This window comes from Mercenaria mercenaria, unplaced genomic scaffold (assembly GCF_021730395.1).
Source record: "Mercenaria mercenaria strain notata unplaced genomic scaffold, MADL_Memer_1 contig_2249, whole genome shotgun sequence".
Classification (NCBI taxonomy): Eukaryota; Metazoa; Mollusca; class Bivalvia; order Venerida; family Veneridae; genus Mercenaria; species Mercenaria mercenaria.
The window spans coordinates 3,290-15,140 of NW_026460296.1; the positions used below are offsets into that span (position 1 = coordinate 3,290).

The following is an 11,851-nucleotide window of genomic DNA, read 5'->3' on the forward strand; positions in this document are numbered from 1 at the left end:
GTGGATATCTTTAAGAATTCGTTTTTTTAATCATAGAGAATGCTGTCTGATATATTGTGAGAAAAGAATGATCTGTTCTAACCTATATGAAAAGTCATCTGATATGATCATGTAAATATTTTTTGTATGGTAAAATAATTAAGCAATTATCAAGCCTGGCTTAGCTTATCCATTTTAACTTACTATACTTATTTTGATAGTAACCGCCGAAAGATAATTATAATGAAACGTTTAGTGTTATATTTTTAATTATGATACCGTATACTCAGGCTTGACCTGACCGTCGACAATGGCGAGAGCATTTTCGATCAAAAATTTATTGTCATCTTTTTGAACAATGCCTTGAATGTCGGCGAGTGTGACGTTGTTCAGTTTCCCTTCGATTTCATATTTACGATACTGAAATAAAAGAAAAGAAAGGTATTTGCAAACTGATATGATACTTCCTTGCATTTTTAGTCCATTACATGATGCTACATACACATTACCTAAACTTCTGCTATAGTAGTTAGAGAGGAGAAGGCTTAATGTTTTGTTATTCAAGTCTGTGTAAAACAAGTGATCCTTGGTACTCGACTACTTTTGGCTTAAAGGTTATTATCAATATAAGTTTGATACACTTTTATTACACGATGCTAATATTACATATCTGTGCTTCAGATATTCTGGTTTAAGACAAAAATATTTTAAAAGCCTTTATAAATAAGTCTCCATTTGGATGTTATAATTTTAGAGAGGACCATCCAGTAACCAGTCTAGTATTATATAAAAACAAATAAATTGTTGTTACCACTGTTGTAACACACTTTGAAGCTCTTGCTGCACCGGCAATATTAGACTTTCTTCCTTTACTTATAGTTGAAATGGAATTGATAAAAGATGATTTGCCATGTCCCGTAGGTCCAAACAGCAGAATTACAGGGTTGTACTCGACACCAGCAGGTTTAATTGTTGCCACTTTTTTCAGAAGATCGTCGCTAAACTAAAATGGTGACATTAAAATCCTCATAAAATTGTATAAACAATCTTGTAAAAAGTATGTTTTAGTGCGATTACTGATATTGTGTTTAAGAGTTTTACTGCTACCTACAGCTTTTTAATAGTAAAGTCCAAATTGCCGTGTATGAAGGTACTTTTTAGCTCGTCCGAGTTTTGAAAAAAAAATCTACAAGATATTGTTGTCACTTGATCGTCGGCGTCGGTGTTCGCGTCGGTTGAAATTATTGTTTAAGTCCATCTTTTCTCAAAAATCAATAAGGACTGAAGCTTTGAAACTTCGCACACTTGCTTTACGTGACTGTGTAGGCAGGGAACCTTACTCTGATATAATGCTTTTTGTCAAAATGATGGTCTTTTTTTGTACTTAGAACATTTGGGTGTCTTGGTTAGAATTTTTGTTTAGGTCCACCTTTTCTCAAAAACAATAAAAGACACAGCGTTGAAACTTCGTACACTTGTTTATCATTATTAGTTGACTGTGTAGGCAAATCGGATATGCATTTTGTTAGAATTATGGCCCTTTGTGTACTTAAGAAAATATGAGTTTCTTGCTTTAGACTTTTGTTTAGGTCTGTGTTTCATCAGAAGTTATAAGTGGTAAAGCTTTGATACACATGTTTATCCTATTGGTTGACCATATGGGCTAAGAACTATAAATCTGTTATGCATTATGCCAAATTATGGCCCTTCTTTACATAGAAAATTTGAAGATCTATTTTCTTACATATTGTCCAGCATTTGCAGATGAGTGATGGCATCCATAAGCGGTGGTCTTGTTAGAACATTTGTTACTAGTTTTATTAAATATAAAAGTCAATTAAGCAAACAACTTTGCCGACCATCCGGTATTTTCCTGAATCAACAAAAGATAAGTTTTCACTTTTTGTTTTTGTCGACCAGTAAATTTAACGTGTTTATTGACATTTTAATGACCTTTCGGTGAAGGTTGTTAACATATTTTTTGGAATTTAAACAATAGGTAGACCTTATGGTCCGAGAGCTCACGGACTTTTATTGAAACAATTGAGGCCAAAAGAAGTTTATACATTTTTAGAAACAATATTTCATATCTTCCATGAAAACCCATTTCTTAAGTGTCAAAGCCGTGCCTATCTATATCTTGTTAAATTATGTTTGTGAGAGAGGAGGTAAAAATCACTTGTAAAAATATTAAATGACAGCAGTAAGAACTCATCAAAATGGAATGAAGGGCAAAGTTGATATTCAAGGTCAAAGGTCAAATCTATGTGAAAATCACAAAATGGCATATTTAAAATTCATTTAATTCTTAGAAAAATGTTTGTTTTCATAAGTCACTCATCTTTATCTATGTAATGTGTATATATCTTTTCATTAAAAATCAGGAATACAAATATTATTGCAAAAGGTTAAGATCAGCCCTGATAATTAAAGGTCAAAGTTCATTTTCATGCGCATATGTTAAAACTGTTTAAATTAATTCGTTTTAATGTTTGTATCTCAGTCGAAGTCAGCAGTGCAGATATGACCCCTAAGCCGCCCTAGGGTAAAGCTAATAGAGGTCAAATGTAAAACTTGTGTGTAAAAATGCATAAATAGCTTCCTGCTTGAAAAAAGATACCTTTTTACATTATTAGCAATTGCTCGTGATGTAGATAGATGTATATATATCCCACAATTTCAGTAATAAAATATAGTCTTTAATGAGCCAAGTTCAAATGTGATATTAAGATATCAAAGGTCATTTGCAAGTACATGTAAAAGAAAGAAAAGATAGCTCTTTACCGTTTCTCTTTGTTGATGATATCTTGTCGATACAAGTCAATGATATCAGTTCATTTTAATGTATAAAAGTTGGACAATGTCTGGTATGCACATACAATTTCAAAATATTCAAGTTCAATCATAATATCAAAGGTCAAAGGTCAAAAAGTGAGTAAAATGTTGCAATAGTATCACCTGTTTGCAATACTTTTTGTTCAAAAGTATTTGTTTGTCATTTTAGTAACTGATCGCTGTTCATTTTACGGCATATATGTCAGGCGATGTCATCGAAGAGAAAATATGTCAAGGTCAAACGTGGTATTGAACGTCAGGGGTCATTCTTTATATAAAGCACAAATTGAAGCATACTTACTCATAAATTTGTTCAAAAATAGCTTGTTGTTATTATGCATTGTTACCAACTTACTTTTATGTATACATGTTAACCAAGGTAATCACAGTAGGTCTCATCCCAATAAGCTAGAAGCAAACCTATTAATTATAAGGTCAAAGGTTTGTGTAAAAGTTCGCAAAAAGCATCAGTTTTCGCAATAACTTTTATTTATTGTTTTAGGGTATTTTTGTCATTAGTAAAACTGCTCATATTCATTTTGAATAGACATACAACTTCACTGTTGAAATGAAAATGAAAATCGGTCAAGGTGAAATCTGACATAAAAGGTCAAAGGTCATTTTCATGTATACATGTAAATTTAAAATACAGCATATTTATTTTTTTTTCTTTGGTAAAATTTGAACTGTCATTTCCTTCATTAAAAATACTTTTTTTCTTATGTATAATTTTTACGCGATGTCAGCAATGCAGATCTAGTTTCAAAAGCAGTGATTGGTAAAGCTTATATCAAAGGTAAAAGGTGAAGGAAAGATAAAAAAAATAGCATTTCTGCAATATTTTTCATTGTCTATCTGTTAAAAGATATCTTGTCGTTATAAGTTGATGTTAATTCATTTTAGTGTGAACCTTTACTTACTTACTTAGAGCGTTTCATCTTCTTATGGCCGTTTTATATTTTAAGATTTGATGCGGCAATGAAATGTACCGTATTCTGCAGGTCGCTGGCATTTCCCCAAAGCTTGCTCTCAAATGGGCCAAACTTTCTTTCGTGCTTCTTTCAGATAGGAACAGCTTTGCAGGATGTGGAATGGTTTTTGTTCTTCTAATCCACACTCACATTTAGCATCTCTGCAACAGCATATCTTTTCTTAGGACACTGTGTCCAGTGCGCAGACGGAGGATTGTTGTTTGGATGTGCCTGATTAGCTTCTGTAGGCTGTCATGATTGGGCAGGTAAGTAGCCTCCATTTATATTCTTCCAGTCTGACGCAACGCTCTTTTTCAGCAGAGTCTAAGCTTTTGTGTATGAAGTTGGAGGTTGGGAATGTATTTGATTGGCTTCCTTTGCAAGTTTGTCTGCAGTTTCATGCCTGGCTCTGCCCACATGTGCAGGAATCCATTGAAATGCTACATTATTGCTCTCAGACAGGAGATTGATGTTTTTTAGCTGTCTCGTTAAGATGTCTGATGGACTTGCTGAAATAGCCTGAAGAGTTGACTTGGAGTGTGTTAGGAAAACAATATTCTGTCCCTTTTCTCCTCGCTCATAAGGTTGAAGCGTTTCCTGCCGACTGGATAAGAGAGAGTGATGGAGTTGTCTGGAAATTTGATGTAGGCATCACTCCCAGCATTCTGAATTGATTTTCCACTGATCCATTGGTTAAATCTTGGATCCAAAAGTGTGCTAGATATCAGTCATTGATCATTTTTAGCGTTAGAGATTGTTGGTGAGCCTGATGTTGTTTTCCCTTTTCTTTTACTTCTGGCACCTCCAATCTGATCTTCGAAGCACAATGTCTAGGAACGCATTGATCGGATACTAGAGGCTCTGCTTCTGCGTCTATTGCTGTTGCTTTCCCTTTTTGTAGTTCTTTGACGATATGATTGGGACTCTGTTGTTTAGTCCGTTCTTGGTTCTGCTCTCAATTTTTCAGTGGAGTAGATGTGATAGTAGTATTTTTGCCTTATCTACCTGCACAAGGGCTTTTGTACTCTCGTCTTGTCTCTAATGGCTGTTTTTACCATTTCTTTTATCAGAGTTGTTTTCATTGCTCAGAGAATTATCCTCAGGTCAGAAGTTTGAACCTTGTCCTGTTTATCTTTACTGTTTGGGAAGCGGTTACCCATGAGGTGGATGCGTACTCTGCAACTGGCCGGTCTGTGAAGGCTTGCCGTAGGATCTTTCCATCGGCTCCCCAACTTGTTCCAGCCATTTTTTTATACTGTGAGTTTCTTGAAGACCCTCACCTTTGACCTTTAATGTCAGATAAGACCTTGACTAATTTTCCATTAATAAGAAAGAATGATATCATCTGTTACATATACCTTAAAATGAATAAATATCAGTTACTAGTTTTGACCAAAAAAAAAACAAAAAAAAAAACAAAAAACAACCCAAAAACAATACAGAAAAATCAGTGCAAAAACGCTGTTTTGCTTATTTTAACACAAATTTGACCCTTGACCTTTGATAATAGGTTTTGCTTTGACTTAAGATCTTGCTTGACATGTATACATTACTAAGTTGTACAGTGAATTATAACAAGCTATTTTTGAACGTAGTAATGAGTAAGTATACTACATTTTGATCTTTTATGCAAAAATGACCTCTGACCTTTAAACTAGGGTTGACCTTGACTTATCTTCTCTTTTATGATATCGTCTGACAAATATACAATAAAATTAACAACGATCTGATGCTTACACGACAAAACAAATAATTTTAAACAATAATAATAATTACAAACAGGTGATATTATTGCAAGATTTTACTCATATTTTTAACCTTTGACCTTTGATGTTATGGTTGACCTTGAATGTTTCGAAATTGTGTGTGCAATCCAGACATTGCCTAACATTTGTACATTAGAATGAACTGATATCATTGACTATTATCGGCAAGGTATTATCAACAAGGAAAAATGTTGAAAATCACCTTTGACCCTTAATATCACGTTTGAGCTTGACTAATTCCAGACTATATTTTATTACTGATATGTTAGGACATATATATATTTAACTAAATAACGGGTAATTACTAATAATTGAAAAAGGATCTGCTATTTTTCAAACAGGAAGTTATTTATGCTTTTTTTTCAGACTAATTTGACATTTGACCTCTGATAATAAGTTTATCCTGTTTTGGGTTACATATGAATTACTGCCTTTGCCTGACATACAAACATGAAAAAGAATTAACTTCAGCGACTAATTATGGGAAGATATATTAAACAGATTAGAAAAAAAAAAGATAAAGGTTACAGTTTTCACATTTTCGAACGAATATGAACTTTGACCTTCAATTATTAGGGCTGACCTTGATGTTTGCAATAATATTTCTGATTTTTTGCTATTATATACACATTGTCTGTGAGCTCTCGGACCATTATATGATTACAGGTTTGGCGATGATATTAAATATTTTTAAGAGTACCGGAAAAAAGGTTTTTCAGTGGATTAATAATCTCATTACTGAACGTATGCAAAGGTCTGACTAACAGTCATCCGTATGATCACAGCCTATTCATAGATAGAGATTTCGATCGTCAATGGAATCCTTGTAATGTGCCATATGTTTCAGTCATTCCTTGTTAACGGTTCGGTATCTAACGTTTTTTTTAAAGTGCATTCATCTCATTTCAAACACAAATGAATGCATTTGTATTAGATATGTCCGATATTACATTGAAAATAAAAGATAAGGTTGTATTCAACGATTTAAGACGAGATTAGAAAACAGACTTAAGAACTGCAGATACACACTATCCTGTAAATAAGAGAAACATGTCCACACAATGACATTTTAGACTGATTGATTCATTCTTATGAAACTAGGCTAGTAGGTAGCTTATAGAAAGAATAACTGGATATAAGTATATGCGGAGTTTTAAGAGTTAAGTTTTATGTCGTCATTTTTTGCCTCAATCAACACGTTTGTCCAACCGTCGGGTTAAGGTATTGGACCCCTAATAGTAATGTTTAAAAAATGGCATTTGCTTGGTATATTCTTAAAGTTGACCATGTTTCACACTGTGTTGCAAATTTTAAACAACTTTTACCGTGCCGTCTTTTGTAAATTTTGTGTAATTTATGGTATTTCCTCACGCTCCAGAAGAGACAAAATTCAGTGTGATGGCCACTATCTAAAACGTCTGCAGAGAATTCATTACAGCATTAATAAAATAAATGAAACATCAAACTATTGTTAAACAATTATAAAACACAAAATAAAACTTTAAAAATCATTTTTTTCTAGGGTGCCTCAAGCAAACAGATTTAATTAGACAGAATTCTAACTCCAACATTGAAAAATTAAGGTCGAATCCTGTGGGTCTGTTTTGAATTTTGCTCACTTTATTCAAAAATAACCTTGGGGCAATAGTAAAACCTACCTGCATTTCTTCCACAATATGTAATCTAAAGAATGAAGGCAAAATAGAGAACTTTTACCGCACGTAACTCAGTATATATTTTTAAAGATGTCTAACTCTACCCCTCCTGATTCAGAGGTAAACTCACTTTGAACAGCAAAAAATCGCTTATAAAATGAAAATTTTCCACTTTTGTACAATACATCCATAATTAGTCTTGAAAGAAGTAAAAACTTACTAGAAGAAAAGGAAAACATGGAAAAAAAATTTGGTCCTAGTGGGGTTTGAACCTACGTCCCCCCTGAAAATTGCAGTCAAAGTAGGTTTATGGTAGGAATTGAATACTCTTCAAAAAGGAGATACTCTATTACGGGTCCAATACCTTAAAATCACTAAAAGCGGTTCGACTGATAACTATAACAAATTACTTTTTGTTGAATTTAAAACATAAATTGACGACAAATATGTACGTACGTTTGTTGTGTCAAAAACTTATGGTTACTGTAGCAAAAAAAAAAACTACAATTTAATAAATATATTTAATTTTGCTCAGATCATTTCGATTTTGGTCTTGTTTGTAAAAGATAATATTCATTAATCTAAATAGACCGTCGTTGAAAATAAAACGTTCAGATTAAATGAAAAAACAACAACAAAAACAGGTCACAACTTAGTACGTTTTGAGGCACTACATAAGAATTGCTAACCTTCAATATCTATATGTATAAATGTAATAGTTAGAAAATAACTGACTACCAGGACTTAACAGTGATAGTGTGAAACTGTCATGCCTAGAAAATAATCTCTTCCATAGAGAAATCCCTTATATCAAATCATAGCCCGATTTCCGAGTTGTAATCAAGTGTAAGATAAAAAATATCTACTTAACAAATAATCAAAACCTTCGATTGGTTTATCGTCTAGTTTACCACGGCTCAGAGTTCAGATTCGTAGGAATGGAACCGGGAGGGCGTTAGCCTGAGTGGTTAAATACTGAAGCATTGAACGATGAATCGTGGTAAATTAAACGATAAATAACAAGAAGGCCTTGATTTTTTCATTCTGACATGCTCATTGACATATTTAATAAATATTATGCTGGACATCATTTACCCGAGGAGTAATGTATCGGTCGTCGTGCGGCAATTTGACGTCATAAATGACGTCATAATGCTCTCTTACCGGTCCTTGCGTCAACAGTTGTTTATCGCAGAATATACAAAACTTGATTTCCTTCTTTGTTTAATCGGTAATCAAATCGATTCATGTAAGAATTGAGAATAAATCATGCACATTCATTTTAAATGGTTAATCTGATAGCCAATATTTGGGCAGACAAGTGGTATATTTTTTTCAATGGAAATGATTCTTTGATAAGACATTATAAATGGGAGCATTTCGAAATTTCAGAAAATTATTTCATTCTACCTGACCAAAATGTGTATATGACTTAAATTAGATAAATCATCAAAGCGAGCTGGTAATTTCTTATAAAGTGATCTGAGATCTGACTTTAAGTTATGTGCTTTTTTGTAAGATTTGTACGGTAAACGAGAATAAAACATTCTTACCTTATCAGTCCATTGGAATTCAGTACCATGATATCGCCAAGCAGCTGAAAGACAAAAAATAGGACACCAACATGTGTTTTGTATCAACATTTACATATGTTTGGCATGAATATAATAATTCCTCACTGTCTTGTATTGGTACTAATATAAAATAGAAAACGTGGTACACCTCAGATTGCCCTGCACGGTAAAATGAAAATGTTTCAGGCTGTTCATGTACGACAGTTGAAATGTAAGCAGTTGTCCACGATCTCTAGTCCTGAGCAGATCTCAACGCTTGTACATGTTACATGTACAGAACTACTGTAGGGACATCTGCAGATGTATTCATACATAAGACACTATCAACTGAGTTTTCACAGATATACGTTTGTCCATCCAATCATAATGCGACAAATCATTTGGTTCATCATCAGGATCTGTTCGAATAGCACAAATTCAGACATTTTATATGGTCACAACCACAGCGTTTCATACCGTTTGTTTTCTATTCGATGAGGCCAACACTAAATTTGCAAAGAACCAATCAAATTTTAGAACAAATATGTTCTTAGCTGTAGCTATATCTGAAGGTCTTATTTTCTTATTTATGCATGAACTTGCAAAATTATTTTACAACCAAATTTGTAAAGGTAAGCAATTTCGCTTGCATTGTCATCCGCCACTCCCATTTCAATGTGTTCGACTTTTCGACTGGTTCACGAATAGAAGGAGCTTACTAAGCAGTTTAACGCAGAAGTGAAGTTTCTCCTTTTTATTTCATATGAGTTGATAAAGTTTTAATTCTTGAATTTTTTTTAAATTTATTGCTTTCTAGTACATGTAGTAACAAAGACGGCTTTTCTCAGCAATTTCTAATTTTCAATGTATGTCTATATTGGCAACAGAAAAATACCTGATCATTATGCTAAAAATCTTAATTACTGGTCTAATGATAATTGGTTTATATCGGACGCTAGTATTAACTTTTAATGAGAGATACTCAATACTTGCCGCAACATTATACGAACCGCCAAATTCATATGCGGATAAGTAGACAATAGTTTGTATCTTCTCGGTCGATACAGGATTTTCTTGCCGTGGCCAATATCAGATTTATGTGATTGATTAAATCGCGGGGAAGCGATACGTCAAATTGTAATTGGCACAGGCATTTCGGTCAATATTAGGAACAATTATGGCAGACAATTATTCTCAATCTTGATTTTTAAAGCTATGTAAGCACCCTTCATAACAGTTAATGGTGCTGTTCAAATTGAAAGATGGTCATGTTCAATACAAAAAAAAACACGGTTAGGGTTAATATTGAAAATATGATAAATGCGTTATACAAGATCTTCGCAATACGTTGAATTAACGGAAAAATAAAAGCGTCGTTTGTAAAAATGGCTTCCAACATATGTTTTTGAATAACTAGATATAGGAAGGCCTCCTTGTTGGCAGATTTTGTAACGGACATCTATTTCCTGAACCTTGTTGGGTTCTCACACCCGTTAAATTGAACAATCTCTTTTACTTTGGAACTGCGGCTAGCTTTTTCTTTTATCTATTCCATCAGTCATCTGACTTTAAAATGGTCTTCCGCTTGCATATAAAAACCATTCTTGCGTTTGAATGTTCAAACATTAAAAAATAAAGTCTAAAAAGAGATACAATTCCATACGTTTTCAAGACAGATCTGTTCACTTCAGCTATGCCATAGCGTTGTTTCAAGTTTCAACTTCGGTGAATTGTTATGTATTGTCTTAAAGACATTTTCAACAATTATTTTCTATTAACAGATATTTTTTATTATAAATATCTGCTTCAAGATATACTATTTATTTGGATGAACATTAGGGTATGTCACCATGCCCCTTTTGGTATGAACTAATTTGATTGTATTCAAAAGTGAAAATCAAAAACCGAACCTTTAAATCAAATTAAAGGCAAATTGAATTAATTTTCTTAAATTTTCCCTTGACGATATTACACATGATATAACTCATGCAAATAATTATACAAATTCTTAAACACATGTGAAAAACAAATCTAATTTTTATTTCGGAAAAAAGAACTTATCTCAAATATACTAAAATATGTAATCAGTTTTTTTTACCTTTTGATCATATTTATTTTGTTTCAATGGGTACTATTTCTTTAAATGTACATGTAGCTTATTTCATATACAACAGAAGCAGGAGTATCCATATTTTCTGAGATATTTAGATTAATTTCTCATATTTTGGCAAAACAAAACGAAATAAAACAACAAAAGAAACAACAACAAAAAACAAAAACAAGCAAACAAACAAACAAACAAACAAACAAAAGCAAAAACAAAAACAAACAAACAAGCAAAGAAACAAAAAAAAAACCCAAATAACAACAACAACAACAAAATATTTGTAACTTAAATCATTGTGACATGCAAACATCTTAAATAACAAAAACAGTAAAACCATACTTTTCTTTATTTTCTTTTTTAAGACTTCTTATTTATAAACAGTCATTTCTGTTTCTATTGCTTTTGTCTTCCCTTCGGCTAGAAATGGACGATAATTTCACCTTTCATCAACTAAAACCTTTAAACCTTCAACCACTACTTTAAGAAACTGAATTAGCATTGAGATGTGTAATGATTATTATTTTATTTCTGTACAGATAGACAGAGGGACAGACCGATAGACGGGCGCGAAAATTGACTCCAAAATAACTATTTCAAACTCATTTTTGGGATATAAATTTTATAAAATAAATCGTACTGCAATATATGAAAAATCTCTACTGTTACAGTAACAGATTTGACTGAAAATGGCCCTTTCCTTCAGTTTTCATAAATAACTTCAAATTTCAGTTTTGTCAAAAATAAATAAATAAATAAATAAATAAATAAATAAATAAATAAATAAAATTGTGTATGACATTTTGTCAAATTCTGTCATTGCAAAAAAGGTAAAATATCTATTTAGTACATACCATTTCCCATGATCTGTCCGTGTATTTGAGAAAATTGTATTTATTACTTTAGATCTGGTACTGTAACAAATGACTGCCGAATAGGTACGGTATTTGATACTATCAATACAATACTCTATTAAATCAAGCAGACC

General features: G+C 32.5%; 1 protein-coding gene across 1 annotated transcript; it reads right to left on the reverse strand.

The window, feature by feature from the left end:
- Positions 1-202: 202 nt before the first annotated feature.
- On the reverse strand, positions 203-11,817 carry LOC128552297 (interferon-induced protein 44-like). Its single transcript, XM_053533331.1, has 4 exons — positions 11,718-11,817; positions 8,760-8,803; positions 791-982; positions 203-399 (listed from the first exon to the last, which is right to left on the reverse strand). The coding sequence occupies exons 1-4, from the start codon at positions 11,725-11,727 to the stop codon at positions 250-252; spliced, it is 396 nt and encodes a 131-aa protein (XP_053389306.1). The 5' UTR covers positions 11,728-11,817; the 3' UTR covers positions 203-249.
- Positions 11,818-11,851: the final 34 nt, after the last annotated feature.